Raw genomic sequence first — 23,748 nt, 5'->3', positions numbered from 1 at the left:
CGAACACAACATCTATAGGCATAGTGTACCCTAACTAAGTATAGTAAGTGGTAGCAAGTGGGAATTTACCACTCACTATCTCATTAGTTGTGTTTAGTTTCTTTTATTTCATTATTTGTGTTTTGATTCATTTTGTCATTTCATTGTCTGTGGTTTCTTTTATTGATTTGTTTATTTTCCTTTACATCTGTGCAAATCCCGTGGGGTATTGGTCAGGCCCACAGGGCCTGTGGACTGAGCCCAGTCTCGCGGAACTTCAACTGTATGCTTTGTGGTGCCAGTACGATATAGCCTCGTTTTTCATGGCTGGGCAACGCGCGCTGTTGTCGGGAGTGGGTGAGAGAGAGGGCGAGAGAGAGCGAGTGAGAGAGAGAGACCACCCGAGCAGCATTCCGGGAGGGGAGCGCTGACGTTGTGTCAGCTTCATGCCATCTCTACCTTCCTCCAACATTGTCCCTAAAGCTGGGCTTACACTGTGCGACTTTTGCCCCGATTTGGCACTCGCACGACTTTTTGAGAGTCGGGCCAATTTCTTGCTCAATCGCAGGTCAATCGTGAGTCTCGCATCGTGCAGTGTACATGGGGTAACGACAAGCGATTTCGCCTCACGATCGTGCAATCTCAGGGTCGCAAGAAAATCAAAACGGTTTGAAATTCTGGTCGTGGCTCGTGCGTAAATCGCACAGTTAAAGCAGTGCTACGACCCGATTTGACACTTCACATGCACAAATTAATAGGGCCGTGCGATTTGCTGTTGAGCGCGACTTCATCTCCACCTCAGGTGCGCATGTTCCCTCCTCTGCAGACCGGGGAAACATGCCTGTCGCGTCGTACGGTGGAAGCATTTCGCTCGCATCCGACTGTCGGCTCGCGCAGTGTGAGGCCGTGAGTCGTGAGCTGAGAACTTTTAAACAGTGAAATTCCATCGTGCAGTGTGAGCAGACGCTTAACACCCACGAGTGAAAATATCGCACAGTGTATGCCCGGCTTTACCCTAACCGTAACCTTAACCCTAAACCTAACTCTAACCCTAACCCTAACCTTAACCCTAACCCTAAACTTAACCCTAAATCACTTGTTTGAAATGTTTGATTACCGTCGTTTCCAGTTAGCCTTTACTCACGCTTGATTGTTGACGTCCGTCCACATTATTCTTCCCCCCAGAACCAAACTGCCCCAATTGTCAATTCCCCCTTTCGTCACCCAACCACGAGAAACGAGGCTATTCGTAACGACACCACATGGCTTAAAGTTGATTTTATTCTGTTTTTCTCGTAAACACTTCACGAATGGGAAACGGTTGGTGGACTTCTCATTTGATTCCTCATGACTTGCGGTGCTAGTTCAGGCGCCTTGTTGTGCCCTTCTTGGGGATGTGATCTCTGCTCGAATGGTTGTATAGCCGGCCGTGCTTAAACTGTATATTTGCTCTGCATGTGTGCTATCACTGTTGTTGGTGAATTACTTTACTATTAGCTCTGTGGGCTCAGCCTTGCCCTGCGGCTATTGTACAGTATGTAACTGTATTGTTTAACCACTATAGGAAATTCAACTGCACCTATGTGTGTGCATACATGCTGGCACTCACGCACACACACTATGGCTGCACTAAATGTTTTCAATTCACAACATGTCTAGCACCACCCATGTGTGACACGCGCCGAACACAACATCTATAGGCATAGTGTACCCTAACTAAGTATAGTAAGTGGTAGCAAGTGGGAATTTACCACTCACTATCTCATTAGTTGTGTTTAGTTTCTTTTATTTCATTATTTGTGTTTTGATTCATTTTGTCATTTCATTGTCTGTGGTTTCTTTTATTGATTTGTTTATTTTCCTTTACATCTGTGCCAATCCCGTGGGGTATTGGTCAGGCCCACAGGGCCTGTGGACTGAGCCCAGTCTCGCGGAAAATCAACTGTATGCTTCGTGGTGGCACTACGATATAGCCTCGTTTTTCGTGGTTGGGCAATGCGCGCTGTCATCGAGAGTGGTTGAGAGAGAGGGCAAGAGAGATCGAGTGAGAGAGAGAGACCACCCGAGCAGCTGCATTCCGGGAGGGGAGCGCTGTCGTTGTGTCAGCTTCATGCCATCTCTCCCTTCCTCCAACATTGTCCCTAACCCTAACCCTAACCTTAACCCTAACCCAAACCTTAACCCTAATCCTAAACTTAACCCTAAATCACTTGTTTGAAATGTTTGATTACCGTCGTTTCCAGTTAGCCTTTACTCACGCTTGATTGTTGACGTCCGTCCACATTATTCTTCCCCCCAGAACCAAACTGCCCCAATTGTCAATTCCCCCTTTCGTCACCCAACCACGAGAAACGAGGCTATTCGTAACGACACCACATGGCTTAAAGTTGATTTTATTCTGTTTTTCTCGTAAACACTTCACGAATGGGAAACGGTTGGTGGACTTCTCATTTGATTCCTCATGACTTGCGGTGCTAGTTCAGGCGCCTTGTTGTGCCCTTCTTGGGGATGTGATCTCTGCTCGAATGGTTGTAGCGCCGGCCGTGCTTAAACTGTATATTTGCTCTGTATGTGTGCTATCACTGTTGGTGGTGAATTACTTTACTATTAGCTCTGTGGGCTCAGCCTTGCCCTGTGGCTATTGTACAGTATGTAACTGTATTGTTTAACCACCATACTGTAGGAAATTCAACTGCACCTGTGTGTGTATACATGCTGGCACTCACACACACACACTATGGCTGCACTAAATGTTTTCAATTCACAACATGTCTAGCACCACCCATGTGTGACACACGCAGAACACAACAACTATAGGCATAGTGTACCCTAACTAAGTAGTAGTAAGTGGTAGCAAGTGGGAATTTACCACTCACTATCTCATTAGTTGTGTTTAGTTTCTTTTATTTCATTATTTGTGTTTTGATTCATTTTGTCATTTCATTGTCTGTGGTTTCTTTTATTGATTTGTTTATTTTCCTTTACATCTGTGCAAATCCCGTGGGGTATTGGTCAGGCCCACAGGGCCTGTGGACTGAGCCCAGTCTCGCGGAAAATCAACTGTATGCTTCGTGGTGGCACTACGATATAGCCTCGTTTTTCGTGGTTGGGCAACGCGCGCTGTCATCGAGAGTGGTTGAGAGAGAGGGCAAGAGAGATCGAGTGAGAGAGAGAGACCACCCGAGCAGCTGCATTCCGGGAGGGGAGCACTGTCGTTGTGTCAGCTTCATGCCATCTCTCCCTTCCTCCAACATTGTCCCTAACCCTAACCCTAACCCTAATCCTAACCTTAACCCTAACCCTAACCCTAAACTTAACCCTAAATCACTTGTTTGAAATGTTTGATTACCGTCGTTTCCAGTTAGCCTTTACTCACGTTTGATTGTTGACGTCCGTCCGCATTATTCTTCCCCCCAGAACCAAACTGCCCCAATTGTCAATTCCCCCTTTCGTCACCCAACCACGAGAAACACGGCTATTCGTAACAGCGCCGCACCACAAGGCTTAAAGTTGATTTTATTCTGTTTTTCTCGTAAACACTTCACAAATGGCCTGAGATACGGTTAGTGGACTTCTCATTTGATTCCTCATGACTTGCGGTGCTAGTTCAGGCGCCTTGTTGTGCCCTTCTTGGGGATGTGATCTCTGCTCGAATGGTTGTATAGCCGGCCGTGCTTAAACTGTATATTTGCTCTGCATGTGTGCTATCACTGTTGTTGGTGAATTACTTTACTATTAGCTCTGTGGGCTCAGCCTTGCCCTGCGGCTATTGTACAGTATGTAACTGTATTGTTTAACCACTATAGGAAATTCAACTGCACCTATGTGTGTGCATACATGCTGGCACTCACGCACACACACTATGGCTGCACTAAATGTTTTCAATTCACAACATGTCTAGCACCACCCATGTGTGATATAGTATACGAAATGAATATATGAAATATCCAGACTGTACCTTGAACATGTAACAACTGAAGCATCTGTATTGAAGTCAGACTAATAGCAGAGTAAATGTAGCAAACCGTACAGATTCTGCAGGACCATGAGAGGACATGTCCTAACTGACTTTGGCCAGTGGATGGCAGACATCTACAAGAATGGTGTGTGTGTGTGTGTGTGTGTGTGTGTGTGTGTGTGTGTGTGTGTGTGTGTGTGTGTGTGTGTGTGTGTGTGTGTGTGTGTGTGTGTGTGTGTGTGTGTGTGCGCGCGCGCGCATGTGAGAGAAGAGAGAGAGAGAGACAGACAGACAGACAGACAGACAGACAGACAGACAGACAATGTAGGAGGTCTTTCATTGCATGAATTTTAAAGTAGTTAAAATATAGTTTTTCAATTTTCAAAAATATCGAAACTGTTATCAAGTCAGGCGTAATGTGACTATTTAGAATACAGCGTGGCAAAAATGGGAAAATCAACCAATCAGAAAGCAAGAAATTGCCCAAAGGTCGACGTCATGTAGTGATAGGTTGAACAACACGTCTAGCCTATTTGCACCAACGCCTGCCTATCAGCACCTGGGTTCAGATTAACAACAGCAGAGGAGACAACCTTTGATGTGAATTGAGATCATATCAGTCATCTCGGGAATATGCTAGGCAAAGAAAGAGAGCACAACGCATAGACCACATTTTCTTTCTTTTTAAAGTAAGGGATACTGTTTTTGTGACTTTAGGACAAAGTGCACAATTGTAGTTAAAAATGAAAAGTGACTCCGTGGATTCAGTTACTTACCAGAGGCAAAGGATAAAACATTTCTGGCGTAAGTAAATAACACTTTCCTCAAGATCATAAAATCAAATTGATATTGTAAAAGCTAAACAAAACTTCAAACCCCAACTACATAGAAGCTGGGACACTGGGTAAATTGTGAATAATAAATTTGTCATTTAAATGTCATTTAAAAAAACATCTGATTCTTAAATTATATATGGAGAATAGTACAAAGAAAACATATCAGCTGTCAAAACTGACAAAAAATATTGTTTTGGGGAATTTTCATGAATATGAAAAAATAACACGTCTCAAAGGAGTTGGGACAGGGGCAATAAAATAAAGCAAATGTTGAAAAAGACCAAAACAAAGGACAACACCTAACAATTAATTACATTAACCAGTGAGATCATTTTTACTGAAAAACAGTGTTAATAATGGACATGATTTCAACAGCTCAAATGGTAGGTGTATTCTTCATCATGTGTTGCAGTGTTGCCCTTTCTGCCTATTGTTTACAATGGGACAGGTCTTGACCACAAGACAGCCATTTTGTCACCAGGTTGTCATTATGATGGAGTTAACCTGTAAGAACATAGTAGAAAATGCTAATCGGCCTTGTTATGTGGCAAAAATTGAAGGTGAACTGGTTGAACAGTACTGATGCACTGATGAAGGCTTGATAGCCGAAACGTGTTTGCTTTTGGACATGGTGGTAATCTATAAATAAATAATGAGACTTAGTTTGTGAGTGCGAATTTTTCTTCTTTCAGTTAATACCTTTTATCGCGCACCCAAAGACATTCATTTTTTCCAAGAAGTTGAGCGCGTCCTCTGACAAAACTTGTTGATATAATAAGCCATCAGACTCATCAACACGCTAAAGAAAACCACATGAACGTTCCATGAACATTTCTTCACCATGCCACTGGCCCTTTACTCTTGCACCTTGTATACAGATCTACACTTTTCACTTTACTACTAAGACCACTGATTGTACTTCTGCTGCTATGTGTGTGTGTGTGTGTGTGTGTGTGTGTGTGTGTGTGTGTGTGTGTGTGTGTGTGTGTGTGTGTGTGTGTGTGTGTGTGTGTGTGTGTGTGTGTGTGTGTGTGTGTGTGTGTGTGTTTGTTTGTGTCAGGCTTGTGCAAAATTCAGAATTTCTGAATTTAATTCAATTCAGGAAGTGGAATTGAATTTGAATTGAATTGACTCCACCCCTACAGGATGTTGAATTGAACTGAATTTGAATGACAGGAAATGGAATTCAAAATGGAATTGAAAGTCACTGCAATTCAGGAAGTGGATGGACACAAAACTTTGTGTTTTCAAAACAATAAAATACAACAATAACAGTGTAATTAAGTACAATAGTGTTAACAAAATACATATTGCTAATACATTTAACTACAAATGTATCCGGCATTCAAAATGATATAACAATGACAAGTAAATGTTGTATAGACCATGCAGGCCCCCATTGTGATTTTCAGTAGTTGCATGTATAATGCCATTAGTCTTATGCAGGGCCTACAGATGACTTTCACACTTATTTTTTATGTACCAACATGTGTGTAAATATTACCACCAACAGTAGGGTCTACAGCAACTAGAAAACTAACTCAAAATGGAAGTTTAAAAAAACTGACAGTCAAATAATGGCCTACCTAAATCCTAAAGCACTGATAGGAAGCAGCGCAACTGGTGACCTAAGGGGGCTATAATTCACTTTTCCCACCCACCTTGCAGTGCCGGGAATAGACACATGCTGATAAATATACAGCACCATCTGGTGTTCCTATTTTGTCATTACTTTGAGTTTCTTTGAATTTGAATCTACCACCACCCAGGAATGGGCAAAGACACAACTAAATGTATTTCCAAATACAATACAAAATACCCAGCTCTAAAATGTTACAAAATACACAACAGTAACTGTATCAATAATCAAAATACTGTTCAACTGTTCAGAGTTCCATGCACAGCTCCTAGGTGCTGGTAGATGCAGGAATGTTCAATACTTCAAAGGAAAGAAGTCTACCGCACACATTCTTGACTTTATGCTCGTTTTATTAGAGCGAACAACGCGTTTCGCCTCAGTGCGTCATCAGGCTCGCTCAGGAATGAAAATACTGTATTTTGCATTTTCAAATACAGAAACTGTGACCATCACTAGGTATGTCAGTGCTGACATTCATACAAAGAATCTGGTTATTTGGTGTAGCGGTTAGAGTCCCAGTTTTGCATGTCAGAAGATCCAGGTTCGAGTCTCGGCAGGGAAATTGAATTTCCTTTCGCTACAAAATAATGGCTTGCATGGCAAGACCAAAAATAATAATTCAATTCACTCACACAATAAAAGGTAGGCCTATTTTAAACCACACAAACGCCTGTGTAACCATCATTTCCAGTCATTGAACAAACAATAATGTTCAGTTCTTGTAATTATAAAGAAGGCTATATAAACAATGGGCTACTTGACACAACTTAAAAATGGCACAGATATGTCAAAGTCTGTATGTGAGTTCAATAAACAAGAAAGCACATCTTGTAAATTATGTCCATGTATCTTGCAGAGCGTCACTAATGCACCATTTGTGGTCTTAGAGTGCCATCTTGTGGGTGTTGCAAGGTGTAGCATTAGCAATCTCGGTTGCACCTTTGGTCATTTGCATGGTAATTTCAATTATTGGTGACACTTCATAAGAGTGGTGTTTTTCGATCCAATAACATTTAGGCCTATTCAATAATTCTGAATGTTGAGGCTGGTTATTCGTTAATAACTCGTAGTCAGGTAGTCAACTGCCAATGTTACCTGGGAATTGAACTGTCAATCTTTGGATTGTCAGCTTGAGTCCTTCACCTTTCCCAGACAAACACTTGTACATTCCAATATAGCTACTAGCTCCACTTAGGCCTACATACTATTTGATCCATCTAGTGTTCCTACTATGTAATTGCATAGTTCAGGAGAAAGTAGGCTATTGTATTTTCTTTTATTTTGAAAATTCAAAATACAGGGGGCAAAGTAGCCTACTTTGATACAAAATTAAAATACTTGTAATTCACTGACATGAAATACAAAATGCGAAATAGGCCTACTTTCTATTTCGAAATGTAGCCTATTTTAATTAGAAGTATTTGTGATACTGACCATCCATGCCACCACAATACTGTCCTTATTATGTCATTGCTTTGAATTTCTTAGAATTTAAATTCTGTGAAATTCAGTTTCCTGCAATTCCAATTCGAATTGCAATTCCATTTCCTGTTTAGAATTTCAATTCAATTCATTTTGAAATTTAAGAATTGAATTTGAATTTTGGGGTCATTCTCAATTCAATTCGGAATTTCGTACAAGCCTGGTATGTGTGTGTGTGTGTGTGTGTGTGTGTGTGTGTGTGTGTGTGTGTGTGTGTGTGTGTGTGTGTGTGTGTGTGTGTGTGTGTGTGAGAGAGAGAGAGAGAGAGAGAGAGAGAGAGAGAGAGAGAGAGAGAGAGAGAGAGAGAGAGAGAGAGAGATTATTGTCAATGTCTTATTTAAATGTTTTTAGTCAAACTGCACATTGGAGACTGGTCAAACGCAATTTCAAACTTCTGTGCTAACCCCGTTACATAGATTTTTGACAATGACTTGACTTGACTCAAAGAAAAACAAAGATTACAATTAAAAAAAAGCCTTGACAAAAGAGGAGAGAAATGCTTTGAAGGATTTAAAAGAAGACGAGTCTATTGTCATTAAATCAGCAGATAAGGGGGGAGCTACGGTGGTTATACAGTAGGCCTAAACAAAACTGACTATAAAAGAATGTTTAAGACAGTTAGCTAATGGAATGTTTTATGGAAAAGGACACGTCTCCAGGAAAGACTTTTTACGCACTGAACACCTGCTTATTTCAACTTTTTACACTTTATCCAAGATCAAGACCTATTTGGATCACTTTATCAGCCCTTTGGCAGAAGCTTTGCCTTCTTTCACTAAAGACACCGGTTACATTGTTAACATCACATTAACCCTCTGGGAGACGAGCAGGGCTGTAACCAGATATTTTCAAATACAGAGGTCAAATACTGTGTGTTGTACTGCATACTGTAGCCTACATTTAGAATGCTTCAAACACTTCAGTCAAACTCTTAATATAAGTTTGTTTTCATGAATCACTGCCTTGAGGCTAAATGGGGGTGGCGTATAGGCTAGGCTACAGACTGATTTTATCATTGTTGATCATATACGTATCAATTTTCATCATAGATAAATTTTACATTACTGAAAAAAAATACAGAGGACATGACCTCTGTCATGGAGTCAAGGACATGTATTTAGTGTCTTTTGATATCAATGCAATGTATACATCCATACCACATGATGGAGGAATGAAAGCACTGGACCATTACTGAGGCCTACTTGATTCTGTCCAAACTGATTTTAAGACATAATTACCGGGTATTTCAAAACACATTTTACATTGAGAGACATATGGGGAGTTCTTTTTCACCTTCTTCCTCAAATTAATATAGGCCTATGTTTATTTGAGGAAAGTCATATTTATCTATCCATGCTTTTAAAAATAATATCTTTATATGGAAGAGATATTTGGAGGATCGGAGATGGAATTAACAGACTTTTTTGCATAGGCCGACCTCAATTCATGTTCTGAGCTTATCCTTTAGTATGGATTATAACGGCACAAAGCCGCCCAATCAGTGAGTAGGTTTGTCGATGGCCTGTGTTCTTTTTTTATATATATTACGAGCCGTACCTCGGATTTTGCTTGTTTAAATTTGTGGGCAACGGCGTTGTAGTTGAAGTGCCTTCCCTGTGCAATGAGGAAGTGAGAAAAGCTGTAAACGATAGAGGTCATGATGTCGATTTATTTCCCCTAGATTATACAATTATCACACAGCAAGCATTGAGACAGGAGAATCTGGGCTTGTTAATCTAGGCTACTATTCAGTTCGAGACATGGTGTCCCCCTCGACCTCTGCCGTCATAATCAACGAGCTTGCGATGTTTCGCACAGACGTGCAGTAAAGTTAAAGTAGATAGGCAACTATCAATGCGACAGTGCGATGATGTCTCCATTTAGACCATTTAGCACTTTTAGATTATTATTAGATCATTACTATTATTAGAATGTTGTGGATTAATGATGCGTTATGGTTATGTGACTTGTTATTGAGAAATTTACTAGGGGCGATCAAAAACATAATTTATATATTTAAAAAAATAATAATAATAATACAAAAACGCATGAGGGCGCACCCTCGGAGGTATGAGGGTGTTGTGCCCCTATGTCCCGGTTCAGAAAAAGTACAAAATATAGTATAGGCTATGAAAGTAGAAAATATAGCCTAGTATAGGCCTACACACAATCAAATGATTCAAAGGGAATTCAAAAGCTTTATGTAATAACTATTAGACGGTGGGCTAGATTTCGTAGCTCCTTTAGAAAATGAGTTTCGTTCTCACTCTCGAGTGGCAACTTGATTTTTCTATTATGACCTCCTGACAATATGTAAAGCAATATTCTGGCTGTTGCCACGCTGAAAAGTTGCACGTTGATCTTAAAAAATAACGAAAATAAAAAAGACTGGGGGTGACGTCACATAATGCACAGTCAATGGGAAGTCTCCGCCCCTCAAAGTTGAAAAGGGAATATTTATCCGCATATCGGGCTTTTTTCATAGGCAGATAATTCACCTAATCATTGAAACAACGTAGGCATTTCATTCCTGACCATTTTCCTGTTACTGGAAAAAATAACACAGCTTGCATTTCTTTACTGACACGTAGTTTTTTTGGCGAATTGATCTACCCCCGTCACCTCATTGCTCTATTGCTTTGAGGGAACAGACCTGTCATCTTTTTGACATTTATCTCTCGTTGCCCAATGATGGTCAGACAGTCGAACACTAACAGCGAAAAAGAGCACTCCTGAAAGTTTGAGAAAAAATATTTTTTTTTGCATGTACACAACAAGTGAGCCCACTTACCCCCCAACTTGTCACTTTTTGCCATGAAATCTGACGGTTCCGGGTAGCATGCACGCGCTAGCTGTATTCTGCCTCGTTGACTTTGCATTGACGTGACGTCACTCGGTCGGCTAGTTTTTGTTGTCATTTTTATAAATCAATGTGCAAGTTTTGAGGATGGCAACAGCCAAAATATTGATTAATGGGTTGTCAGGGGGTTATATAAGCAAAAATAAAGTTGCCACTCGTTAACTCCAACGAACTGACAAGATATGAGACTGGGCCCACCACCTACATGGTAATTATTCCATTTGCATCTTTAATTCTGAGTGACTTGTGAGTCATTAATTAGCCTCAGCCTCTCTGTGATGACTTTATACCTGGACATTTATGTTGTCAGTCAATACAATTCATTTTGAAATGTTTTTCCTTGTGTTATTTGAACTGATTCTGATTTTTATTGCAATTCACTGGTACAATATCAACTTATGTTGCAGTTATCAGATTTGAAATGAGCACAAAACAATATATTTTCTCGGTTTTAGCAGCTATTATGATGAATCTACACTATTCTCAATTTGATGACTGGATTGAATACTTTAGTATTTTGATTTTATTTTATTCACAGTTTACCAAGTCTCCCAACTTCATCTGAATTGGAGTTTGTAGGCTATATTTTTGTTGGGAATTGTGACTTGCATTAGGCTTTAAACGTCCGTGAATGAATAAACTATACACTAGTGGACTTTGACCTTAGTTTCACAAAAACTGACCCTAATTTTCATATCAACTTGTTGTTTTAGCATTCCAAAGTGGTCGTAGGCCTATCCTTCAGTGGCTGATATTTCTGTCATCATTGGTGCTGCTGTATGTCATGGTATGTGAACATTTCTTGTCATTTTCACATGTCCGAGTATACCTTTACGACGGCCCTAAAGCAAGAGGCAGAAGCTGACATTGTGAACCTGTGGGTGTTAGCCTAGAGCGGGATCTGACATTTTGAACGTCATAGACATAGGCCTACTTACCTGTATTATAGTGCATTTTATAGTGCCTTGGAAAATGCTAAGGCCCTTCTGATTCAGCATGTGATGTCCTTTGCATGGCCTGCACAAGACAAAAATATTGGATGGAAAGACACAATATGAAGTCAAGTCAGCTTTACTGTTAGTTTCTTCATATGCACAGGTCATACAAGGAAATTGAAATAACATTTGTCTCTATCCCATGCAAAGACATAAACATATACACAGGACTGACATTAACAAGACAGACATTAAAATACAGCACAGGACCAATAACAGCGTAACAATAAAGTATGAGGTGATCAAATATTTTGATGTAGGCCTACATATTCTATTGTAAACACCACAATGTTTTCCGCTGAACATTTCTTAGTCAACATGGATCAGAGATATGACTATAAAAATTCGAAAGGCAATTATGTGCAGTTTTTATATATAGGCTACAGTTAGAAGTGTTAAGTCACTGACCCCTCCTCAACAATGCCCTACCTTTCCCACCACACCCAGGGTGTCTTTGTACTTTTGTGCTGGGAAAAGGATTTAGTATAGCCTACTTATTTGAAGTGTACTCTCTTAATATTTGCAAAACATCAATGCATTTCTCAAAACAGTTTGAACTAGAAATGCACTCAGAGAGTCCAAACCTCCCCCAAGGAAGCTGTTTGATAGAACATTTGACTAGAAACTGGAATGTCAAAATTTGCTATTTCCCGCAATTCAATTTGCGGTCACTAGGCTGTCTAGGCTAGCAATGGTGAAGAATCTTTTTTTAAAATCNTGGTTCCGGTTCGTGATCCGGATCACTACCGCGACTGTGATAATGATTAACAACTGCAAGTTGAATGCACACCTTGAATACACACACCCATGCACACACGCATACACACACACACTCAACCCACATCAATAGGCCTACTGTTATGGGCTACTGTGGGAGGTTAGGAATACGCTCAACACAGGAAATATGTAAACAAAAAAGTCAAGCAGTCAATACAGATTACAGCAGAGTCAAATTGAAATTCCAACACGTTACAAACCTGGCCAAGGTCACAACCCCTTTCAAAATCCCCTATAATACATAAATAATTCCTAACACACAATATAAAGCTTACGATTCTTTTTAGTCCTATGATTAGTCGGATGTTTCCAACTCTATGAATATCCTTTGAGAAAAAAAGGTGGTTTCTCCTCTGGTTTCTGTGAATTGGTCAGTCCACAACAACAAAAAATAACCCCTGCAGATGAAAAGGTCCAAGATAATTCTGCATGTGATAGCTCTTAATTACCCCATGCTATCCTCTTGATTTTACAGAGCAAAATGAATGGGGTGCATAATGTTCATATCAAATGTCCATCTTGCACAAATAATCATGTACGGTAACCACAGAAAATACTCTATGCAACCCTAATGAAGAATAACAATGTTCTTACAAATGCGGCATATCCAAACAGTTGTCCAGTTGCTTTGAACAGCAGCTGAAACTGTTTTAGTGGGCTACAGGTGAAAACTCCAACCATAAAATATAAAATATGTCATGTTTGTGAGGGCCAAACGAAGGAGATGAGGTAGACAATTTGCTGGTTTGTTGAAGTCCGTCTCTCTTTAGGCTCTGTGGTCGTACCGTTCTGGAGACAGAACCACAGCCCATGTGCCCCTTCCTAGGCCTTTTCTACAGCACCTCAACAGAACCCAGACACCCTCTGGTGATACACCTCTGGCCTCCACGGCGCCCCCTGGCCTCAGTGTGGAAGAGTGGCAGCACCTGCTGAAGGCTATCGACTGGGGTGGACCCGAGAGCCAGGTCACATCTGCCAACAGGAGCACGAGCCCGTACCGGTCCACCTTCACTATCGACAACCTCAAGCAGAGCTACTCTGTGGGAGAGGAGCTGCACGCCACCATCTTCGCCAGAGATTTTACTGGTCAGTCAAAAGGCTACGGAGGGGACTTTTTCCAGGCCAAAGTATATTCAAACAAATTAAAGGTAACTGCACTTTTATTCTTCTGTATATCAATGTTTTTCAATTCACTCAAGAGATGGGCAGGGGTCAGGTTTTTTGTGTTATTGTGGATTGATATACAGGTATATGGGTGGAATGATCAGGCTGATGTTCCAGGCTGATGATGTCACCCACTCTAGACAGTAGGGCTGGGCAATATGATATATATCGTTATCGTGATATAAAAGTTTATATCGTGACCTTTCTCCTATATCGTTTATATCGTGATAGTAATTTTATCAATTTTATACAATTGAATATCATTTCATTACATTTCATTTTGTCACAATACACACTCTAAGTTCATGTAACTGTAAAAATAAGAATAAAAAGATCCATTTTAAAGAAAGGTTGTTTTGCGACATGAAAAAATAAAGAGCAAATAAAGAGAATAACTGAAAACATATGTAATTGTGGTATATCGTGATATATATTGTTATTGTGATATAAAGTAATCCATATCGTGATATAGTTTTTTTTTCCATATCGCCCAGCCCTGCTAGACAGTAGAGTGAAAAAAAGGTCAATCATGAAATCCGAACACTTTCACCTACAAACTTGCTTGAAACTTTGTTAGAGAGGTCTAGAATCTGACTTTGAAATTCTGAATTTCACCTGGCAGCTCTCTATAATTTTTGAATAGAAGCAGTTTAAAAAATGAGCCACTGAATGACTTGGTATTGTGCATTAACTGTACAACATTAACTGTCAGTAGCCAAAACCAATTGAGGATTTAATTCTCAACGGTCAAATTTTGAATAGGATTCTTGACATCTGCTGTAGAACACCTCTAGGGAATTACATACAGTGTACACTCGCCTCCAAAAGAGTTGTTGCCTATCCATCTGTTTGGAATAACAGCTAATAACCTGACTTTCAATTAATCACTTGGCTTCAGAAGTCACTCATATGAAAGCTACAACCCTCCCGAATGAAAATGTATGTACAAAAATACATTTCATGCACCAAAGACAGATTGACCCTTTAATGAACACAGACAGGGCAGATTTTCACAAGACAAAAGTTTTGTCGCCTATCGAACATAATGTGAAAATGAGCAGATAAGTCACTTCAAAACACTTCAAATACGCAGATTGGGTGTCATACTTAATCACTGAATAACTGTCACCTCTCCAGAAAATCAGCTTTGGCCTTAGGTGTATGTTTAGGGTCATTGTAATCATAGAAAGCAACACAATGAAAATCAATGGAGTTCAATGACAGATGTTGATATATTCGCTATTCGTAGAGCAATACATGTTTAACTTCATGATTTAAGTAAGGGTTAACGTTCGGTGAGAAGGTCGCTACCGTGGAATAGCAGCACGACAGAGAGAATCTTTAGACCCCGACGCGGAGCGGAGGGGTCTTGTTCTCTCTGAAGTGCTGCTATTCCACAAAGCGACCGACTCGCCGAAAGTTAACACGCTTATTATATGGATATACTTAAATGATTCACACATGGCGGGGACATTTCTTTAGACCTATTTAATGTTAAGATTGTTGCTGCGCAAAACAAAACAGTGCCGTTGTGGAACACCGCTAGGCAACAGCTAGGTAGCCAGGACAACAGGTGTTGTCTATCACAGCAGCTGATTAGAGTGACAAAAGACCGGACCCCCTGCGGAGTGATATGAAACATTCGCTTTAGCCACTGACTTGTAAGCCAGTGGCTTTAGCAGTGAACGTCTTGTTGCCATTGACAGCGGTAGCCAGGACAACGGGTGCTGTCTATCACAGCAGTTGATTAGAGTTTTGTTGAAAAGTCGCTTTAGCAGTGAAAAGTCCTGTTGCCATTGACAGCGGTCTGTTATAGACCAACCCGTCCGTTATCGAAAAATAACAGACGTCCGAACGTTGGGGAGCCCCGTTGAAATGAATGGAGCATTCGACAGATGACGTCACAACCATATAATAATCAATGATAAAAGCCATCAAACACCTGCAGCATGCATGCAGCTCGTCATAAGAGCTGTATCTGTACCATGTTTCATTCATTTTCTTTCGAGAGGGTTGTAGCTTTCATATGAGTGACTTCTGAAGCCAAGTGATTAATTGAAAGTCAGGTTATTAGCTGTTATTCCAAACAGATGGATAGGCGACAACTCTTTTGGAGGCGAGTGTATTGTCTTGCTGGGGACCTGATTGCAGTTAGTTGCTTGGCGTAATGGCTATGGTGGTTGCAAGTTCTAATTCCATTTTGACCCAGACTGCAATTCAGCGTTGCTGGAATGTTAGCATAGTTTGACCGTTTTACTTTGCACGTTTCTACTTACTTCAAGCTGAAATACGTGTATCCACACGGATACTTACTTTCTCCTCTCTACAGTGCGTGAGCATGGAAGCAACAAGAGAAAACGAGGAATAGCCCTTCTGATTGGATGACACAGCCTTCTGTTTTTGCTGAGTCATGTCTCAGATGTTTCCTCCACGAACATACCTTGTAATTTCTTTATGAAAAAACACGGCCGTGGCATTAGAATCTGACACTGTCTGCATCAATAATGTAGTTTTATCTGCATGCTGACTGGATTTCGTTTCATTCCGAGGTTTAATTTGTAAAATATTTGGATAATAAAGTAGTGGTTCCTCTTGGAAATTCACCTGTTGAAGTGTCAACTCCCTGAAAATTTCTAGGGCAGATTTTATCACATAGCCTAGTGGTATTCTCGCTTGCATCAACAATGGGAAAGAAGGAGCCACGCAGGTTTGAATCCACATGGTTGCAGTGCTAAAATTATGGAAATATCTGGCAGAAATAGATCATTTCTTTTGAGAATTACCAACACACACGTGCAGCCAAGGAAAAATGTGTTACACTGTTATTTTTCACAAACAAATGACATGACCTGAATTTGTGTTCTGAACACTCTCTCAGCGGTATCATAACTTTGTGTGCATGTCGATTGATTTTCAGTGCGTTTGCACCACAGGATTAAAAGATTTGTGGTCAAATATGTACTACAAGTTTAGCTAATGGGTGGAGTCAGACTCTGAAGTAGACTAGCGCTGTGTGCTACTTGGGGTGGCGTTGCTTGCTGGGGGGACTAATTACAATCAGTTGCTAGGCCTAGTGGCTGGGTACCAAATTTTATGTTATGTTAATTATTGAGGTCTTTATTCATAGACTTTGACAGCGTACTCTTCCAGGTAAAAGAGACGCCCAAACACTGGGTGGCAGTAGTACCTATTACTGTATAGTTGCAATCGGCCAGAGCCCACTAATAACAAAGAAGTTGGCATAACACCACATGCTTACGTCTTATGTCTACTCAACTCTTTAAAAAGCTTGGAATGACTTCACTTCACTGCATTGTTGTTGTTATCCCCTCTACCCCCACCCTGCACGCACAATTGTCAGAAAAGATGATAAATGATTCCATTATGAATCCTTTAAAGGTACACTGTGTAAGATTTTTTGTTGTTTATTTCCACAATTCATGCTACCCATTCCACCACCATCAAATTCTAAGCAGATCATTATGACTGGAAAAAATGCACTTTTCATACATGAAAAGGGGGATCTTCTCCATGGTCCTCCATTTTGAATTTCCAGAAATGGCAAATTTTTAGCTGTAGAAATGACTGTACTTGGGCCATACTAGAAAATATTTGTTTATTACTCAGTAAACTTTCATAAAAAAAATCAAATTTGGCATTGGCGACACAGTTTCAATGAGCAGCATAGTTGCAGTACATTTTTTGACCATTTCCTGCACAGTGTACCTTTTTGGCAAATTCACATGAAGTTCAAGATGGTCCACAACTCCTGGATAATCCAATCATGCCTTGTTCAGACCAAGAGCGAACTACGCTGCCTGGTAGCGGAGGTAGCAGAAGAAGTTTCGCCTTGAATTCGCTGTATTGTATTCACTCTGGACGCCACATTGACATGTGTGATTTAGCTAATCACATAACGGCTCTAGCTTCACATCCTGGGACATTCGTTGATATGAACATCCCATTTGGTTTTCGCTGAACCGCATCATAGCTCATTAGTTACCATAAGATTAGCTGACTTTTTATCGTTAAAATTCGCTCTGGTCGCTCAGGAAGCTTCGCCCCTGGCGAATTCGCTCTGGTAGCTCTTGTAGCGCACCCTCCATAGAGAAGTCGACTTCCGTCCAGCAAAATGGGTCTGGCCCAGATCTGTGACAGATGTTGGCAGGCACTTGGGCCAGGTCCGCAATCCTGGTCTGGCCCGGTTTCTTATTTTACAATGGCGCTGAGCTGGAACAGGTCCGGATTATGGATCCAGAATGGATCTGGCCCAGGTCCGATACACATGTTTGGAATTTGTGGCCGACCTGGGCCAGATCTGGCCCAGGTCCGTAATACGCATCTGACCATGATCTGGCCCTGATCCGTAATACACAGTTGGGGCTCATCTGGCCCATATCCGGACCTTATCTGGGCCTGATCCGGATTAAAGGGATATTTAAAGGCATATGCCATTATTTTGGGGCTTAATACAGTTAAAATCGTTGGCTGGGGTTTATAAAGGTGGTAAAGTGTCTTATTTTTCATGTGAAGCGTTGTCTTGCTTTAAGACAAGTTAAAAGAGGGAGTATGTCGCTAAGCTAGTGAAAGTCAATGCATCCATGTAGCATTGCTACATGCTACACGGATCCATTGACTTTCACTAGCTTAGCGACATGCTTCCTCTTCTAACTTGTCTTAAAAGAAGACAACGGCTTACATGAAAAATAAGACACTTTACCACCTATATAAACCCTGGCCAACGATTTTAACTGTATTAAGCCCCAAAATAGTGGCATACCCCTTTAAAGGTGGACGTGGAATATTTTTTGTTGTTCATTTCCAGAATTCATTATGCCCATTCACAAATGTTAACTTTTTAACAGATATTTACCACCACCAAAGTATTCAACATCATGACTGGGAAATTTGCACTTTTCATACATGAAAAGGGGGATCTTCTCCATGGTCCGCCATTTTGAATTTCCAGAAATAGACATTTTAGCTGCAAAACTCACTACACTTTGGTATTCATGCAAAAATCTAAATTAGCAGTAGACAGCACAGTTTCAATGAGCACCATAGATGCAATAACTACTCTGGCCACAATTTTACACAGTGCACCTTCAAGCAAGAGCAAACAATGTTTTTAAAAAATGAGCTGCTTACAAATTATGCATTTTAGTATTCTTTATTGTTTTGTTTCTTGTTGGGTGTGTGCCAAAGCGGTCGGCTGCCAGATCCATCTCCACATTTTTGATAGCGTTCATCTCTCCCTTGTTGCCTCTTCACACTGTAAGATATTAAAAAGCACACAAAGCAGAAGGGAAACGTTAGACTTAATGCAGATGTATGTGCAGGCACAAATTACATACGATTGTGAATGAACTGACACATACAGGTGCTGGCCAAAAAATTAGAATATCATGAAAATGTTTATTTATTTCCATAATTCCATCAATAATATTACACTTTCATAGATGATAGATTGACGACCCACATTTTAAACTATGCCAATAATTTGTTTATTCTTGCATATTTTTGGCTTCAAGAAACCATGAATTAAGTAACTCACAAAATTAGAAGATTGTGATGAAATCACCATTCTCTTCAGAAAAAAAGAAACGGGTCATATTGTCATATCAAATCAGTTAAAATTCTCGACTTTCTAAATAACATGTCAATGTTTAATATTTGGTTAGAAATGTAATCGCCTTAATCACGGCATGTTGTGATGTATTTAACATTTCAGTCAACGGCACACATGCTTGACAGCATCAAATGCAAATTTGTTTATCATGGTCTCATCAGAGTCAAACAAACTAAGGATATGGGTTACTGGAACCATGTCCTCTGATCTAATGACATCAAGATAAACAAATTGGCTTTAGATGGTGTCAAACATGTAAACATGTGTGGTGGTAAAAAACGATGTGTACAAAGGAAAGTGCCTCATGCTGAAAGTCAAGTATGGTAGTGGGAGTGGCATGGCTTGGGGCTGTGTGGGTGCCATCAACAGTAGGAAGCTGAATTTCACCAAAAGAAATATGCTTGTCAACATGTACTGTATCTACTGAAACAGATCATGATACTCCCTATAGGATTTCATTCGAATCTCACACACATCAATTATAGCCAGGTGCAGACTCAAAATGTAAAAGTTAAATGCAAGGCAAAGATAAAACGCACAACAATGACCTCCCTTTTAATCCCTTTAAATTTCGAGACAATTCAGGCCAACACGGCCCCTTCTCAGACACTATGATAGGCGTGTACTCAATTTTGCACCAGCATAATTTCACAAAAATGGGCAAATATGTCATTTAAGTTATACAATTGGCCTTAATTTTCTTATGTAAGCTCAAAAGATGTTGTATTACACTTACTCTATGAGCGTTTTGGGAATAACTTGTGTGTTCAAAATGTTACTTTTCAACAAGGGTATACTCATTATTGCTGTGCACTGTATATTTGAATAATTTCTTAAAATTGAGGGAACATGGAGCAGCAGGAATAAGCTGTGGGACCAATGGGCTGTGGGAACATGACCCCGTACACAGAACATACAGTCAACCTAGCCAAGTAGACAGTAGGTATTCCATCCACTTTTCAGGCCACCACAGAACAGCATCAGGCAAGTTCTGGTTAAGTGTTGTACAACAAGTGTGTGTGTGTGTGTGTGTGTGTGTGTGTGTGTGAGAGAGAGAGTAAGTGAGAGTGAGAGAGTGTGCACACCAGCATGCATGGGCTTTAATGCATAACATAAAAAAACTTACTTAATACATTCTGATGACGTCCGAGAGCTTCTTGAATATGTAGTGAGGCCGACCCAGCAGAGTAGAAGTCCTGTCCTTTCATTTCTGTCCTACAGCACAAAAAGAATAAATAATTATGAATAATAGTTATTGGAATTTCACTGTAAAAATATTTAGTACAATTGGCATCCATGTTTACAATTAGTTTAGTTTATTGGTTTATTTCATCAGGGACCATGTGCAAAGTACATTAGTTACATAGTAAAAAAAAAGATGACCTGCACCACATTATAGCTAAAAGCTAATTTCCATCTGCATTCCCTGGGCAGGTAAGAAAACATATAACACAGGGCTTTTTCTAGGATTTTTTGGCATGAGGGAGCATCATGGCAGGTTGCAGGGGGGTGAAGGAGGGTGTCTCCCCCCGTGGTTGAGAAATTCACTAGGGGTGCTCAAATATATATATATTTCTAAAAGTATGAGGGAGCACCCGTGGAGGTATGAGGGTGGAGCGCCCCTATTTCCCTGTTCAGAAAAAGCCCTGAAACACACACACACACACACACACACACACACACACTAAAATATGTCATATGCAAAAACTACCATATGCTCAGTGTCAAAACAGGTATGTGCAAAACTATTAGTGGTGACCAGACTGGGTACATGAAAGCCATTTCTTCACTCCAAGTGAGAATGAATAAAAGTTTGTAATGCCTTTTATGTGGGTGGGAAGGGCATTCCATTATTTAGTTGCTCTGCAAAAACAGATTGTGCAAATGTATGCTGTTACCCGGCTTGGGAGGCTACTATTTCCTCTGGTGGTAGATCTAGTTGTTCTGCTAATTTGTTCAGAGCAAGGATGGATAAAAGTTTTCAGAGGTGGTGGAGCAGAATTGTGAATCATTTTGTGCACAAGTTGCACAGCAGAATATAGAATTAGGTTGTCAAAACTGAGCAAGTAATACTTGTCCAGTATGGCACAACACAATGGTGAAATTGAGACGTCTGTCCAAAACTTATAAGATTTCATGGTAGTCTTGTTAGCCTGAGACCAGCTTGACATACATTAGTGTAAACGAGACATTATCAAGCCACTTACATATGTCTCAGCAGGATCAACAGTTAAAGAAGTTAAATTGTCAGCTCATACACTCACATGACAGTCCAAAAAGGTGTTCAGTGGCGGCTTCTTCTCTCACTTGCAGCTTCATACACATCGAGCGATGTTGATGCCAGGTCGATCAAGGAATGACTGTGCCTACTGTTTACAATTCTACCCAAAGCAAAAAGAAAAAGAAACACAAAAAGGTTGAAAGTTTGTCATAGAAATACATAGAACATACAATAAACCTATTCAAGTAGACAGTAGGTATTCTATGCACATTCAGGCCACCAAACAACAGCATCAGGCAAGCTCTTATTGAGTGCAGTACAACAAGTGTGTGTGTGTGAGTGAGAGAGAGAGGGGGGGGGGGGTGCCAGCATGCATGGGCTTTAATGCATAACATAAAAACAACTTACTTCATACATTCTGGCGGTGTCCAAGGGCTTCTTGAATAAATAGTGAGACCAACGCCGCAGAGCAGAATTCCTGTCCTTTCATTTGTGTCCTGTAGCAGAAAAAGAATAAATAATTATGAATAATAGTTATTCACTGTGAAAATATATAGGCCTAGTACAATTGGCATTCATGTTTACAACTCTCGGCTCATACCTTCAAATGACAGTCCAAAAAGCTTTTCAGTGGCGGCTTCTTCCCTCACTTGATGCAGAGGCAGCTTGCTTCATACACATCTGGTGTCAGGTCGATCAAGGAATGGCTGAACCTACCGTACAATTCTACCCAACCCAAAGCAAAGAGGAAAAGAAAGACAAAAAAAGTTTCAACGTTTTGCATACAACATGCATGCATGAGCTTTAATTCACAGTATTTTGATGAAGCCTAATTCATGTTATAGCCTATATCACAATTCAGTTATTAAACTAACAATACGACCATTTAGGATTTGTGTAAATAGGCTACAACAATCAAGGAGTTACAAACTGCGTGATGTCAAATGAATTCAGCTCATGGTGAGCTAATAGCACAACACAGAATGTTTGCTGTCGGCGGCACAACATGGATACGGTGATTATTAAGCCATCAGAAATTGATTGAAAATAATCGAACACATCATGTACATCACACTCGCACCTTTACCTAGCTTTTTTGGCGAATGTTATACAAATCACAGCGGTCCTAGTTACAGAACTACCGGTAGTAGTGCTAGTCGACTAGAAACTACCTTTGTTTCTGTCCCGTGTTGATAGGGTATGTTTGGGATGTTAGCTTCATAAAAGATTATCACCATTACTGCTAATGCCGCTAAAATTGACTCTAATAGTCCGATCATGACACATTTTGAGTGGGTTCATCAAAAGCTTATGATGCCACAGCCCGCCAGCCACAAAGACAGCAGCAAGTTAGCGCGATGCTGCGGTGTTATGATTCAGTGCTCGGCCAAGCCATTTCACGACACAACAGAGGAATTAACTCACTGGACTAAAACGCTGAAATAGTAGTGGCGACGGCGTGTGAGTGTATTTTACTTCTACCATAGTATTAAGTTAAATAATTACTTACCATCATTGAATGATCAAGTCACGACGGTGCAGTGTTGGACGAGACGCGACACAGGCGGATAGTTGAGTTCAGCTGAGGTAAACTGAAGAACGGTCTCTCTCTCTGAGGGTTCCAAAGTGACAGTTGGGGAACAAATTCAGTTTTGGCGCGTCCGGATTGCTTTATGTGGCCCGCACCCGCCACGCGCCTTCAAATCGGACTGAATTATTTTATTATGGCGCGTCCGGATTGCTTATCTGGCCCGCCTCCGTCAGGAGCCTTCAAAACTGACTGTCAAACTACTGGTCCGGATCGGAGCTGCCGCTGATCGGCAAAATGACTGTGACTGCTATGCGGATCTGCTGACTTGAAAACGGACCCGGCCCAAATCTAATTGCTGTCTGTTCACGTTGGTCGCTACTGGTGTGAACAAGGCATCAAGCTTTGTATTGTGTCAGTAATGATGAGAGATTGCAGTTTAATGCAAACCGTACATTTCCTTTCACCCATGTACCGTATTTACTGTCCTCTACACTATTTTTAGGCTAGTATACAAATGAAATAGAAACGCACTGTACAGGGGTAGTCTTTGATAATATACTCTATGCTGTGATAGTAAACCCACACAGCAGAGGACTCCGATGCGGAGCCGCGTTCAAGTCACCACATCCGTGTCACTAATCCTTTTTCCATCCAATATAAAGTCGCTTTAAAATAGT

The 23,748-nt window shown here is 40.6% G+C and overlaps 1 protein-coding gene and 1 long non-coding RNA gene across 3 annotated transcripts in view; one reads left to right on the top strand and one right to left on the bottom strand.

Annotated features, from left to right (window-relative positions):
* The first annotated feature begins 4,585 nt into the window (after window positions 1–4,585).
* Window positions 4,586–23,748, top strand: part of LOC134469227 (NXPE family member 3-like) — a 47,400-nt gene continuing 28,237 nt past the window's right edge. The window contains exons 1-3 of the mRNA XM_063223373.1: window positions 4,586–4,741; window positions 11,468–11,541; window positions 13,297–13,674. Coding sequence (XP_063079443.1) covers window positions 4,681–4,741; window positions 11,468–11,541; window positions 13,297–13,674 — 513 coding nt within the window. The 5' untranslated portion in view covers window positions 4,586–4,680. The remainder of the gene's footprint in view (window positions 4,742–11,467; window positions 11,542–13,296; window positions 13,675–23,748) is intronic.
* Window positions 18,842–23,417, bottom strand: LOC134469228 (uncharacterized). Of its 2 annotated transcripts, none has more exons than XR_010038946.1 (6): window positions 23,051–23,417; window positions 22,142–22,266; window positions 21,949–22,037; window positions 21,584–21,700; window positions 20,446–20,534; window positions 18,842–18,962 (listed from the first exon to the last, which is right to left on the bottom strand). It is a non-coding gene; the product is annotated as an uncharacterized LOC134469228 (long non-coding RNA). The 2 variants fall into 2 exon arrangements; XR_010038947.1 differs by having other exon boundaries at window positions 20,446–20,529.

The sequence above is a fragment of the Engraulis encrasicolus genome, chromosome 18 (assembly GCF_034702125.1).
Source record: "Engraulis encrasicolus isolate BLACKSEA-1 chromosome 18, IST_EnEncr_1.0, whole genome shotgun sequence".
Classification (NCBI taxonomy): Eukaryota; Metazoa; Chordata; class Actinopteri; order Clupeiformes; family Engraulidae; genus Engraulis; species Engraulis encrasicolus.
Note: the sequence above shows the minus strand (reverse complement) of the source record. Positions and strands in the feature narration are given on the sequence as shown.